General features: G+C 53.3%; 1 protein-coding gene across 2 annotated transcripts; it reads left to right on the top strand.

The window, feature by feature from the left end:
* Positions 1–6,331: 6,331 nt before the first annotated feature.
* Positions 6,332–13,501, top strand: GLUL (glutamate-ammonia ligase). 2 transcript variants are annotated; one of them, XM_068141465.1, is made up of 7 exons: positions 6,332–6,430; positions 7,662–7,852; positions 9,166–9,327; positions 9,605–9,751; positions 10,222–10,349; positions 10,524–10,723; positions 11,726–13,501. In XM_068141465.1, the coding sequence occupies exons 2-7, from the start codon at positions 7,687–7,689 to the stop codon at positions 12,042–12,044; spliced, it is 1,122 nt and encodes a 373-aa protein (XP_067997566.1). In that variant the 5' UTR covers positions 6,332–6,430; positions 7,662–7,686; the 3' UTR covers positions 12,045–13,501. The 2 variants fall into 2 exon arrangements, with proteins under 2 accessions (XP_067997566.1, XP_067997565.1); XM_068141464.1 differs by lacking the exon at positions 6,332–6,430 and adding an exon at positions 6,634–6,783.
* The last annotated feature ends 765 nt before the right edge of the window (positions 13,502–14,266 follow it).

The following is a 14,266-nucleotide window of genomic DNA, read 5'->3' as shown; positions in this document are numbered from 1 at the left end:
GCCCAAAACTGATCCCAGTATTCAAGGTGTGGCCTCACCAGTGCTGAGTACAGGGAGATAATTCCTGCCCTGATCGTGCTGGGCACACTATTGTTGATCCAAGCCAGGATGCTGTTGGCCTTTTTGGCTGCCTGGGCACACTGCTGGCTCATGTTCACTGCCTGTCAGCCAACAGTGGGTTGTTGTTGTTTTTTTTAATGTCTGTGTGGCTATTAAAAAAAAAAGAAGAAGAAGAAAGGGACACACACTGAAAAGGCTTTGAAGAAGAAAAGGTGGACACATGAACCCAGCCTAGATTTGGAAGGGGGCTTGGAGTGGGGAGCGGAGTGGCAGGACTCTTTGTACAAAGATAAGGGCAGGGTTGCAACACCAAACACGTCAGAAGGGCTTTGTTCCCCCTCTGTCCAAGCCCAAATTACCTACATTGGCAGCAGCCCACCCTGAACAGACTTGAAGCCACCTCTGCCACTGGCAGAGCCTTGCACTCCTGGGGTGGCAGAAGGGGACAGGGCTGGGTTTCTTATCCTTGCCCAACATGACTTGGCGTGGCTCGATGTGGCAGCAAAGTCCAAGGCTGCCCGACTTGCAGGGCTATCTTCCCTGCCTGCTGTCACTGGCCACTCACAACCTCCCCCCAGAGCTGCCCAAATGCAGGGCCATCTTCCCTGCCTGATGTCACTGGCCACTCACAACCTCCCCCAGAGCTGCCCAACCTGCCCCATTTATTGCCATGGAGAGGGTGGGGGTTTCAACCCACTGACCCACAGCAACCCCAGACACTTTTGGTCTACAGCCCCTGCAAGCTGGTAAACACCAGCATGAGGAAGCAGTGCAAGCACATTGCTGCACAAACCCGCTCTCTAGACTAAGTATTTACATGTCCAGAGCGAGCTTGAGGGGGGTGAAGATTGGGGGGTTTACCTCCCAGAGCCTCAGCCTGTTCTCTTATAGATAGCTTAGGACACCCCACAGGCTGTCAGCAATGGGCATGATCCTTCTGGACCCAGAACACCTTAAAACTGGAATTGTCTGAGGTCTCAGGTATGGCAGTTCAGCCTGAAATATTAATTATTTTCTTGAACATATTAGGATTAGTATTTTTTCTTAAATATGTTATTTTTGTGCTGGGTTTCCTGTGTCCACGAGACTTGTGTGCTCAAGCAAGGACGTCTCTGGCATTTCCTTGTGTTAATTACAAATAATTTTGAGCCTGGTGCCATCTGTCTGTAGCTTCCTTGCTTGGGACTGGCCGGGTTCTGACCCACTACACCTGATAGCCCCCGCAGCAAGCTCAGTGTTCACTCAGCTCTCCTCCAGCTAAAGCAGAATCGCTTAGGTAACCTTAGACGAGTGCTTGGGTCTGTTGACTTCACCAGTCCAGGTTAAGCATGAGCCATGGCAGGACGTGGATCTAATTCACCCATAAGGAGGAGACATGCACAACAGCACTTTGCAGGTACCTTTGCTAATTAACAATGTCAGGCTGGGATCCTGCCATTTAATCCACTTGGGCAGCGCTCAGAGGCTTTCTGCACTCTCACTTACGGAGCTGGGAAGTACATTAGGCTGAAATTAATCTGCCGGCCACGGCTAACGTGGCCCTGACCTAGCTGGGACTGCATTTAGCAGCATGAACAGTGCTAGTAAAAAGAAGACCAAAAAAAAACCCCCAACAACCCCAACAAAAACAGCCCTGCCAATGCACACTGTGACCAGTTTCCAACTGCAGGGAAAGGCATGTGCTGAGAGCTCCCTGGGATATTCTCCACCCTTATACAGAGCAAACCGAGCCAAACAATTTCTGGGTCTCAAATCCCGCCTGTCCCTGGCGTTCTCATCTTCCAGTTTCCCCTGGTTGCTTTTGAAGGCCAGCATGTGCCCCTCAGGGGTGGCCCCTGCTTGCTGAAGACGCTCAGCCTCTGTGCAAGGTCTGAACGTGTGTAGGGCAGAGCTGGGAAGAGGTAGGTGCTACCTGCTGGGGTTGCTGCCAAACCAGCTTGGGGTTGCTGCCAGACCAGCTTGGAGCTGGCAGAGGCAATGCCTCTTCTGCAGAGAGCCCTCCCTGGGGGGAGCCAGGGGACAAGGCTGCTGGGGCATGAAGCAATGCCATGTTAGGCATGGCAAGGTGGGCGCTGGGCATGACAACCAAGGGGGCTGAGAAAGGGGTGGAGAGGGAGGTGGAAGCAATTGAGGGGGTTGCACAAGGTTTTCCTGGCTGTGGTGGTCCAAGGTCCCTCTTATCCTAAATGCATCACGTCGAGTTACGTGAGGAGGGAGGCGGAGGGTTTCTCGCATGCGCCTCTGCACGTTTTTCTTTATTAATTTGCTTTCCTAAATTGCCCTTCTGTGCAGCCCAGGTAATCTGAAAATCCTCTGGTCACCAGCCCTCTGCTACCCTTGACCCTGGCAGCATCTTCAAAGGGAGCATGGTCCTGCTGCGGAGCCTGCAATGTTTGCTCACCTATCGGGCGAGCAGCTACCGCCTCCCTGCCTTGGGGGGTTTCGTCAGCCTCCCGAAGCGCTCCAGAGGAGACCCATCAGCCACTGCTGCTTGCACAAGGTCAGTCCCTGCCCCACCCCCCACCCCAGTGCAGATAATTCTCCTGCCCCACAGTAAGATTTCTGTCCTTAGCTGGTGACTGCTGTTGTGGTCTTACTGGGGCAACTCATTAATGAAGTGCTCACTAAGGTTCGTTTTTCTGGCTCTTGCTAATTATGGGTAAAAGGGGCTGCTCCTCCACAGCCCAGGTCCCAGTGGCAGGGGGCATGCTGTGATGAGCTCAAATAGAGGCAGCTGTGCCCAGTGGTGGGCAGAGATGGAAGTGATGCTCTGTCAGGATATCAAGCCTATGCCTGGTCTCACTTTGGTGTGTTTCAGTTCCTTAGGCAGGACCTTGCAGCCCCAAGTGCTTTTCTGAATGGGACTGGAAATGACATATCTGAATCTGGGAATGTCTTAGCTGTTCAGCATTTCTTCTCTCCCTGTGCTGAAGATGTCCATGTTCATTGCAGGGGTGGGGGTTGGACTTACATGATCTTTAAAGGTCATTTCAAACTCAAACTATTCCATGATTCAGTGATTCTATGCTTGTTGCTCCTCCCTCCCAGCACTGTGCCAGCGCTGGTGGCTGGGGCATTTCAGGTGCATCAGGCCTCCTCCTAGGATCTAGCCAGTCAAGAAAATGGACCACTCCTCCTCCCTGTGTGACAGCTCTGTTTAAATAAAAAAGAAATCATTAATTAAGTTATTAATTAACTTTTAGTGCTAGCAAAAGACAAATGGTTACCTGGGCTTCGTGGACAGGTCTGCATCCTGTTGGGGTTATTATCCCAGGGGTGACCAGCTCTCCAGCATTGAGGGGCCACCCTTGGAGATGGCCCCAGGGTGTTGGGAAAGAGTTGAGCACTGCAGGAACAAAGCTAACAGCCACCTGCCCCAGGGTCTGAGCCACAGGGATGTTTCATATTCTGCATTTTTAACCTTTGAATTGCCCATCCCACCCACTTTCCCCCCTGCCCCGGGGTGTGCCATTTCTGCACTTTAAGGCATTCCCAAATTCAGAAGGAAGCACTTCTAGGGGGTCTAATCAGCCAGACAAGGATACAAGGCCCCTGGGCCAAGAATGAAATGCCTAGGGCAGCTGTGGGCAACACGAGGACAAGGTGGGGTGGGATGTATGGACAGGGATGGATCACAGCACAGCAGAAGGGAAAGCCATGACTCCTTGGCTGGGTTTGGAAACATGATTCCAAGGTGATTTTGAGCTGGGCACACACAGGAATGGGCACATCTTATGCTAACCATGAGAAACTCATCATCCCAGTCCCCACACCTCTCCAGGAGAGATGAGTGACCTGGCTGTGTCCTGTTCCTGCTGGGCTTGCTTTGCTGCCTTGGAAGCAGAAGGCTGCAAAGTCCAGCCCTGACTGACCCTCCCAGCTCACCAGGCACTTTCCAAGCCTGGCAGTTCTTGCAGGATATAAGCCGTGCTGGAGGGAAGTGCCGGGGCAGGCAAATAAAGGTGTTCCCACGAATTAATAGGAGGAAAAAAGAAAAACATGTGCCATTTGGGACTCGCCCCTGGAGCGGCGCATTGTCTCTGGCAGGCTCGCTGCGCATTTAGAGCGGGGCCCTTTGAAGACGGATTTAAATCCGCTCCTGGGAGGTGTCACCTGTTGGCACCCTGCCTTCCCCAGCTCCCCTGCGAGGTTTTTGTCTGGTTGAAAGCTGGCGACAATAAGGGTCACTGGAGCACGCAGCTGGGCGAAGGCACAGCCTGAGCTGTGTTTCCAAAAAAAAAACCCTCGGCAGCGTGCAAGGGGAGGAGGGGAAGGCAGGCTGTAAACAAGCTGTGCCTTGAGCTCGGCGAGGTGGTGAGGAGACACTTCTTCCCAGGCTGGCTTCCCGGGAGGGGGCGCAGATCTTCTCCGTGGGCTTGTAAACATGTTGTGCAGGATGAGGGCAGGGGCATGGCACTGCCTCCAAATCTCCCCCTACTCCCCAGTCCAGCTATGAAAAGGCTGAGGGTCTGTCCCAGGCTGGGCTTTGCCGGCTGCCATGTATTCGTTGGATGGAGAGATGTTTACGTTGCAAGCCGCCTTTGCTGCCTGCTTCCCTTTTGGGAAGGGCGAAAAGAGGAGCTGCCCAGCTCCGAGACGCAGATGGCATGAGGGCCACCCCACGCCACGGAGACTTCCAGCCATAAACACCCCAGGCTTGTTTGCAGCCAGCTCTGGTGGCCAAAGTTTCTGTGAAATTTCCAGGCTCGCAAGCACATTTCCAAGAATTTGGAGTTATCAGGGCTGTCAGCGTCCTGAGTAAGCAAAACTCTCTCTGCAAACCCAAGGAAAAAGGCTGGGCATGGCTTTACGTTGCCCGTGGCTTGACAGTTCCTCTTTCTGGGAGCTATTTTGGGTTTCTCCTGGCTTGACTGGATCTCAGCACCAGCTCCTGCCTCCTTGTGTTTCAGCGGAGCCGTTAGATTGAGGTGACCACAGCTGAACTTGGTCCAAATAGGAGATACTGAGCTAGTTTCTGTGGGTGAAACACAGCAGTTGTTTCTGTGTTGAAACTTTTGTTCTTTATAGAGGGTGCAGGGATGGGGGGGTGGGATTCAGGGAAGGCAGTTTCTGTTGTAATGTTTGCAGGGTCAAGCAGCATGAGATGAAGAGCATCTGAATTTCACCTTACATTTGGATAGCCGGAGGGGATTAACACACACTTGTGGCTACTACAGGGTGGTGATTAAAGAATGAGCTGGCTTGTCCCAGGAGGGAGGGTGGGGATGTGGCTCTTGAGATGGGAAAATAAACCAAGGCGAGGCATTAGCCGGCAATTCAGCCTCCTCCTAGCTGGGGTTTCAGCTCTCCTTGGTCTCTGCGCTGACTCTGGCTGGGCAGAGGCTGGGTGTGATGGGTCAGGAGGGTCTGGCTACTGGAGAGGCAGAAATTGTGGTGTCCCCTCAGCAAAGCCGGCATGGAACCTGTCACCCTGAGGCAGGCGTGTGGGTGGCATGTGCTGTGCCTGCTACCTGAGTGTGCATGTAGCTGTGTGCACACACATGCAGCTCTTTCTCCTAGGGCTGGCATTGAGCTCACCCACACGGACTGGGGTGTGGAGAAGTTGGGATGGGACAGTGAGCAAGCTGCCGGGGTGGAAAAATACTGGGCAGTGCCTACAGTTTGCCGGGTGACCCCTCAACACCCTGCATGCCTCTGCAGTGGGTGCTTCCCCCACCCACGGTGCGACTGAAGGATTTCTCTTCGTTTGTCAGTGACCCTGGAGCTAGGATCCTGGCTGGAAATCCAGTTGCTGGAGGATGTCCCCTGCTCCAAAGGGCAAAGCGGGGCATTGAGCAGACACTGCCTGTTCCCCCTACCCTCAAATCTGAGCTCCAAGCCAGAGCCTGAGCCCAGGGCTCGGGAGGGGCTCCAGTTCCTCTTTCCCCGCTGCCCTGTTTACCCAGAGTGGCCGCTTTCCATCCCTGCCAGTTATGCAAAAGCCTCCACTAATGTAAACGCCGCGGAAAGCCCTGGATCCGCTCCCTCCCCACAACCAGCCCCGACCAAGGCTTGTTTTTCCAGAGCCAGGACGGTTGCAAAAGGAACCCAAGCCCCACACCCCTACCCTTTCCCCTCTGCTTTCTGGCCTTCTCCACCCCCCTAATCCCTCAGTGCGGGGCGAAGCAGGGGGTTTCCCCTTCCATCCCCGGGGACACGGGTAGCCCGTCCGAAGAACAGGAGAGGGAGGGAGGTGGCCCCTTATCCCCCCCCTACCCCCGCCCCGTCCTGCCCCCGTCCCGGCCGCCGCTGCCCAATCAGTGCGGCGGGGCCGGCGCTGCGGCGCCATTAAAGCGGCGGCGGCGGGCGCGGCCCCGGGACCGAGTGTGGGAGCCCCGCGCCCGCCCGCAGACACCGGCGCCCGGCACAGGTAACAGCCCCGCGGGCAGGGGGGTGTCCGCGGCCTCCCCATGCAGCCCCGTGGTGGTGGTGGTGGTGGGACACAGCTCTGCCGTTTATCGGGAATCCCCGGAGGCTGTGTGGTTGGCGGCGGTCAGACCGTGCAAAGGAAATTCCTTCTTATCTTTTCTTCTTTTTTTTTTCTGTTGTGTTTTTCTTTTTCTCCTTCTGGAGTGGGGGAGTGGAGAAGCAGCTCCAGTTTCCTCTCGAAAACAGATGGTTTGGGCTGTTTTTTCTTCGCAAGGTGTCTGTGGACTTGGCAGCGTTGGGTTAACGGTTGGACTCGAGGATCTTAAGGATCTTTTCCAACGTAAATGATTTTATGTACGTGGGGGGTGACATTTCTCGTAGTGCAGTGGGGCTCTCCCCGGGCGAGTGGAACCTCCCCGAAGCCATCAGAGCCTCCTCTGGGGCGAGCGGAGCCTCCCTGGGGTTATCAAAGCCGGAGGGTGGGCGAGCGGACCCCCAGCATAGCAGGGTGGGCTGGAGGAGGCTGGTCTGGGCTGCCTCAGACTCTCTGCTGAAGGGCAGTAGTGTTGGGAGAATATTTCCAGATCGCGTTGAATTTTCAGTAATTGGTGTTTTGGGGCTCCCGCAAACGTGCCTGGGCTCCGGCTGCCGTGGTCCTGGGCTGGTTGGCCCTGGCAGCCCAGCTTCAGGCTGTGCTGGGCTTTCTAGGGATGCTGCCGCTCTGGGAGCAGAGCCCCTTCAGCCTCCTCATCGCTGCATGGGTTGTTCAGGGGGTTTTCACGCTGCCTGTTGCTCTCTTTTGAGCTTTCCTGTCCTAGGTGAGCCTGGTCTAACTTCAGACTAGCTGATGCGAGAAAGTGGTTGGGTCTGGCCAGCCCTTCTCACTGAAGCAAGCAGTTTAAGGAAGCCCCAGCTAAGTCAGTCTTGGGTGTTAGTCTTGCTCTGGAGTTGTGAGCATGGATGAGGAGCACTTTCAAAGGCTTGGTGGATAAGACCTAGTTTATTGGCAGGATGTGGGCAGGAGTTTGGTTATTAATGGGACACTTTGAAGAGATTGCTTCTTGAATAAGGTTTTACCTAGTGGCTTGCAGAATGGCATGGGAGCGCTGGAGATGGTAGCCAGCCCTGTGACCAAGCTATCTTCTGCTCTTCCCTGGCTGTGGGTTGAAGAAATCTGGGAATGCAGGAAGGCCTCATGGTTGGGGTTGTTTTTTTTCCTATCCCTCCTGCAGGAACCCCTTTGTCCGGTCTGCAGCCATGGCCACCTCGGCGAGCTCCCACCTGAGCAAAGCTATCAAGCACATGTACATGAAGCTGCCACAGGGTGAGAAGGTCCAAGCCATGTACATCTGGATCGATGGGACAGGGGAACACCTCCGCTGCAAAACCCGCACTCTGGACCACGAGCCCAAGAGCCTCGAAGGTGAGAAGGCAGGTGGAGGATTTGCAGCCCTTCAGTGGGTGGAGAATGCTTGGCTGCTCTGCAGAACGGATACCATTGCTCTCTCCATGGCAGAAGGATGATATTTGGGGAAGATGCTACTCTTCACCCCCTCCCAGATACCTCTTTCCCCAGATACCCTTGGAGGGACGTTCCCAGCTCTCCAGATGTGGAGTTCCACTGAGATGCCCAGGGTTGGGAGGCTGCCCCTGGCACTGCCTCTGCTGCGGAGGGGGCTGTTGGCAGGGGCTGGGGGCTGTTGGCAGGGGTTTGGCAGCCCATTGACTCCCTGAGTACTCGTTTTGGCCGGAAGTAGTTTGGCAGAAGAAAGTGGAGGGGAAAGAATGGAGCTATCCGGTGTAATTAAGAGCTTGTGTCCCTCAGAACAAACAGTCCCAGCTTACACAATAATAGCATTAGGATTTTCCCCAGGTTGCCATGGTGCTGGCTGGAGACAGTTATGAAATGAAAATACTGTGTGTGACTGAGCAGAATTATCTTTCTTTTTTTTCCCCTCCTTCTTCTTTTTCCCTTTTTGTTCTCTTCCCTTCTCCTTTCCCCTTTTCTCTCTAAGGGAGTGGTTGGCACAGCTCCTCTGCAATCTTTGTCCTTCCCATCCTCCCTCTTTCCCCCCAGGATATGGAGGAGATAACACTGCCCGGGTGGAGTTCACTGCTGCTCCTGCTGTGCTTTGACCTGGAGGGCAGTGTGCAGCCCTGAGGGGTGGGCGAGGGGGCCAAGCTGGCCATACTCCTCCATGTGGGACTCCACCTAAATGTGTTTTGCTTTTCCACTTTTTCCAGGCCATGCATAGTATCTCATGGCTCCCCTTGTTCCTATAGCTTGAGGATGTGTTATGCTCTGCCCTCCCCCAGCTTGTCCAGCCACCTCTGCAAGGAGACTGGATGTTCTGCTCATCCCTGTGGTTCTTGCAACATGGGAAACAGCCTTAGTGCTGCTCAATTCACTTGGGCTTGGCCAGCAGCCCAGATCCTTGTGTTTCTCAGGGTGGCTGGGGAGTTGCACTCCCCTGTTTTTCGCTTGTTTCTGGGTTTTTGTGTGGTTTGGTGGTTTTTTTTGGTTGTTGGGTTTTTTTTCTTGGGTGGTTGGGAGTTGTTGTTTTTTTCTTTGCTTCCCCCATTTGGAACAAAATCAGCTGAGCTGGTATTAAACCTAATGTGAGCCTGTCCTCTGCAAGCATCTTCACCTCTGTCACACTGGAGGGTGGTGGGGAGCCCACCTCCTGGTAACCAGGGCCCCTGGGTCACTGTGGCTTGTTTCTCTTTCTGCTCCAGATCTCCCTGAGTGGAATTTTGATGGCTCCAGCACTTACCAGTCTGAAGGCTCCAACAGCGACATGTACCTGCGGCCTGCTGCCATGTTTCGAGACCCTTTCCGCAAGGATCCCAATAAGCTAGTTCTCTGCGAGGTCTTCAAATACAACCGCCAGTCTGCAGGTGAATGGATCTCCTTCTCCCTAGTCCTGGCAGAGGTGGTGTTTCTCAGGAGGGCAAAGGGAGACCTACCCAAATGCTGTTTGTGCCCTTAGCATCGTCCACAACACAAAAATAATCGCTCCTCTGAAAGTATAAAAAGGCAAAGTGCTGATGGTGGAGAAAGGGCTGGTGCTGGGATGCTTCACAAACACTGCTGGGACTCAAGCTATAAATAAAATGGAGATAGGGAATGGAGGTGGAGATGCCAATAAAGCCTTGTGTTGCTTTTCCCTTCTAGAGTCAAATCTCCGACACACCTGCAGGCGCATTATGGATATGGTATCCAACCAGCACCCCTGGTTTGGAATGGAGCAAGAGTACACTCTTCTGGGCACAGATGGACACCCATTTGGCTGGCCTTCCAATGGTTTCCCTGGGCCTCAAGGTAATCCTTTGGGAATCTGCACTGGAGCAAGTCAGGATTTCTTAACGCTGAGTTTGAACCGTAATCCGTGCGATGCAGCTTAAGTGCTTCAGGCCAGCTGAAGGATCTGAGATGTTTCTAGAACTGAAAGTTGACAACAGCAAGGAGGACATTGGCATGAATTAACCCATGAGATTAAGGTCATTGAAGAAGGGCTAAGATGGTGATGGGTCACATCTAAATTTGCTGTATGGTTTGTTAGTCTTTGGGTGACTTAAAGTCTTGCCCAGCGTGGCAGAGCACAAGCCCATGCTATCAGAGAGGCTTGCTCTCCATCAGTGCTCTGCTAGTGTTTCCATGAGAGTTTGGGGGTTTCCACACATCCTATGCCCCTGGGGAGTTCTCTGTGTGTGGTCTTTCTTCATTGAATTTGAGCCTGTTTCCTTTCTGGAAACTCATCGTTGCATTGTTGTTCACCTGTGCTGTTGCAGGTCCATACTACTGTGGTGTAGGGGCAGACAAAGCCTATGGCAGAGACATTGTGGAAGCCCACTACCGAGCGTGCCTTTATGCTGGGGTGAAAATTGGAGGAACCAATGCAGAAGTGATGCCAGCTCAGGTAAATTGTTTTGAGATGCCTCTCGGAGTGAGATAGTACAGAAGAATCCCAAGCAGCGGGAGCTTTTGGCTCTGAGCCATGTCGCTCTATCAACAATCAGAGCGTAAGGGGGTGGGAAGTGCCTCGCAGTGAATGTCTCTGCACCACTGAGCTGGTGACTCCTCCTCCTTGTAGTGGGAGTTCCAGGTGGGACCATGCGAAGGGATTGAGATGGGGGATCACCTCTGGATTGCACGCTTCATCCTCCACCGGGTGTGTGAAGACTTTGGCGTCGTCGTGTCCTTCGATCCCAAACCCATTCCCGGGAACTGGAACGGTGCCGGCTGTCACACCAACTTCAGCACCAAGAGCATGAGGGAGGACGGAGGTCTCAAGTAAGTCTTATGAGATGGGCCAGTAGTGCTTGTTTAACAGGCAGCAGGCTGGGCTTTGTAAGGCGCAGCAAGCTTTCTGCGGAGCTTTTGATGAGATGAGAGCTGTCATGCTGGTGCTTGGCGTTATGTTTGAACTTTTCTCCTGGGTGTATGTTTTATTTGTTTGGTGGATTTATATTTTTTTTATAGCAACACTCCCATCTCAGTGCTGGGTGGGAAATTCAGCCAGCAGTACAGCTCCGCCGGCATCGGTGGAAGCATGGGGTGGCTAAGATGCAGCTATCCGTAACAGGCTGCTGTCCAGCTCTTGACCAGCCAGTGCTGCAAACAAATCAACTTGGTGTAGACCTTTTTTGTATAACCAGGATGAAAGAGAAAGACCATTTGCTTCTGTCTAGGCCAGGCTGAGGTAGCTAATGACACATTTTCTGAAGCAGCAAGATCTGGATGTGTAAACCCCAAGTTTCCTTATGGGACTGGTGTGTTGAGTACCAGCATGGACCTTGCAGCACTGGGTCACACTGAAGGTCTATGAAGGGGCTCCTCTGGGCAGCTGTGTTTTCTTGCCTTAATCTTGGTGGTGCCAAACCTAAGCCATGCCTCCTTTTCCAAGCTCCTTCATTCCCCAGGAGAATGAGCCAACCCATGACCGTGTGAGCTTGCCAGATAGATGCTTGTATGTTAAGAAATCTCTCCTCTGAGAACAAGTTCCCCTGTGGGATTTAGCTGTGGGCTGAACTGGTGTTGTCTCATGCAGAGCACCACTGAGGGACTCTGTGGGATTTGGCTGTGGGGATCCTTTTCCAAGAACCAGCCTGGGTCAGCAGTGTCGGTGTTGCCATGATCAGAAAAGTGGCTTGTAGGGCATCAGGCTTCACTGTGAAGGGCCTGGGGACAGCCATGTATCCGCTATGGCTTGGATGTACTTGTCGAGCAGCTCAGCTTGCGCCCATCCATCAGACGCCTCACTGCGCCTTCCCCTCTCCCTCGCTCCCTTCACAGGCACATCGAAGAGGCCATTGAGAAGCTGAGCAAGCGTCACCAGTACCACATCCGTGCCTACGACCCCAAAGGAGGGCTGGACAACGCCAGGCGCCTGACGGGTTTCCACGAGACGTCCAACATCAACGAGTTCTCCGCCGGCGTGGCCAACCGCGGCGCCAGCATCCGCATCCCCCGCAACGTGGGCCACGAGAAGAAGGGCTACTTCGAGGACCGCCGGCCCTCTGCCAACTGTGACCCCTACGCCGTGACGGAGGCGCTGGTCCGCACGTGTCTGCTCAACGAAACCGGAGATGAGCCTTTTGAGTACAAGAACTAAGCAGACTGCCCCCCCCTGCAGACGCCGCCCTCCCCCCCGCGCTCCCCGCACCCCTGAACTTCCCTTCTAGATGTAATCCTGAGGGTACAAGATAACACGTTTTGTGTCTCAGTAACTCCTGTTGTCTTGAGGTGGGGGAGGAGGGCAGATTTAGTTTTATCGATGTCTGTTTGTCGTTGACTCTTCGGAAGATGAGAGGAGGAGGAGGATGAGGAGGAGAGGGCGTTAGAGAACTTTTAACCACTGTTTTTTTGTTTGTTTGGGGTTTGTTGGGGTTTTTTTTTTGTCTAATTCATGTGTACATCTGATGGGATCCAGTGGCTTCCAGGGACAGACTGCACACACGAAAAGAAAGCCAGCAGGCGAGTGGAAAGCTTAACACTAGAGCTGGCTTCCCCAAGAGTGAAATTTGGGGTGTTAAGCCCCACCGCTGACTCCTCTGCAGACTGATGGTTCTCTAAAGTTGGTGCCCTTCTGTGGAGAAGGGAAGATAGAGGCCCTGATGGAGCCCTGCGTGCTCCTGCCTGTGTGTCTGGGAGATCTTCACCCTCTGAGGTTTCTGGGAATCTTCCGGCATTTGAGCTCGGCGTAGGAGCATTGAGGAGATCTGGTTCTGTCGCTGGAAGTCACCTGGTCTCTGGCTCATAACACAGAGTGAAGTAGTATTTTTCTATTTAAATATAAAAACAAGAAAAAAAAAATCTATATGAAAGTGGTTTTCGTTTGTTTGTTACAACAAGAGACGATGTTCCAACCACTCAGCCGGCTGGAGCAGGCGTTGCTCCTGAGGATGCTGCCAGGGGGCCTCCGGGTGGGGACTGAGGTTGAGCTTGGAGGGCTCGGTGGAGGAGACTCAGGTGAGATTTGTTTCGGCGTGGAGTGGAGTTTGCAGGAGGCGGTTCCCAGCCCCGGGAAGCCTGCAGAAGCATTTCTTGCTGTAACTTGAGCAGCCACCGCACGCTCACGAGCGTGCAGATCAACAGGAGGGAGGTGTCCTGAACTAGAAGTTGACAGGTCAACTTAGCCACGTTCTGGACAGCGCTGTGGGTGATGTACCTTTCCCGTGGGGCTAGCATGCCACTAAAGCAGGGCTTTTGATAAAGGAAAAAAACAAGTTTTAGAATGACTATTTTTTTTTTCCCCATAATGTTCTTAAGTTTCTAAAGCAGAAGGGTTTTACAGGGTCTGTTGGTGTCACTGTTGTGTCCTGGCTCTTGGGCTGCCTGTCATCCAGCTGTGATGGGGGCTAGGAGAAAGGAGAGGCCACCTGGCCCTCCCAGCCAGCCCTGGCACCTCCCAGCTTGTGCTGGGATGGTTTCAGACGTTCCAGGATTTTACACTTGGGTATCTTAGGTGGTGCCAGTTATATTCTTCTGCATTTGGACTTCTTCTGAATAGTTTTGTCTCTTTTTTTTTGTAATAAAAAAAAAAAAGAAAAAAAAAGAACAAAACCTGAACTCTGACTCCTGCCTCCTTTCTGTCATTCAGCCTGGCAGCTTCTTCAGTACATGTGTTGCCTTCATTTGGAGGTGGTTTGACTCTGAGAGTGGGTAGACTTTGGCTTTTCTTTTTGGGGGCAGGGATCCTGCAGTCCATGGTGCTCTCAGACAATGGGGGTTTGTAGGTGGATGGTTGGTTCTCTTGTGAGTGAGAGGCCTTGAACACAAGCCCTATGATGAGAGGCTGAGGGAGCTAGGATTGTTTAGCCTGGAGAAGAGGAGGCTCAGGGGTGACCTCATTGCCCTCTACAACTACCTGAAAGGTGGTTGTAGCCGGGAAGGGGTTGGTCTCTTCTCCCAGGCAACCAGCACCAGAACAAGGGGACACAGGCTCAAGCTGCGCCAGGGGAGGTTTAGACTCGAGGTGAGGAGGAAGTTCTTCACCGAGCGAGTCATTCGGCATTGGAATGGGCTGCCCAGGGAGGTGGTGGAGTCACTGTCCCTGGAGGCGTTCAAGAGGAGATTGGACGTGGCACTTGGTGCCATGGTCTAGTCATGGGGTCTGTGTTGACTGGTTGGACTCGATGATCCTCGAGGTCCTTTCCAACCTAAGTTATACTGTGATACTGTAAAGGTCCAGCTGTGACTGAAGTGTGTTTTCTCTTGGTAGGAGAAAGGGACTGGGCTTGTGAGCATCCACAGGGAGTGCTGTGGGGTAGGTAGAGGTGTTTGTGCATTTCCTCAGCCTCCTTCATGCAAGTAGATGTAGAAATCCCCCACAGC

This window comes from Melanerpes formicivorus, unplaced genomic scaffold, assembly GCF_026170545.1.
Source record: "Melanerpes formicivorus ecotype bairdi unplaced genomic scaffold, bMelFor1.0.p_v2 SCAF_7, whole genome shotgun sequence".
NCBI classification, from domain to species: Eukaryota; Metazoa; Chordata; class Aves; order Piciformes; family Picidae; genus Melanerpes; species Melanerpes formicivorus.
Note: the sequence above shows the minus strand (reverse complement) of the source record. Positions and strands in the feature narration are given on the sequence as shown.

Excerpts from the sequence above, each read along its gene's own strand:
- GLUL (XM_068141464.1), top strand. Across the intron at positions 9,328-9,604 it reads ATACAACCGCCAGTCTGCAG|AGTCAAATCTCCGACACACC; the intron begins GTGAATGGATCT and ends TTTCCCTTCTAG. Across the intron at positions 10,724-11,725 it reads AGGGAGGACGGAGGTCTCAA|GCACATCGAAGAGGCCATTG; the intron begins GTAAGTCTTATG and ends CTCCCTTCACAG.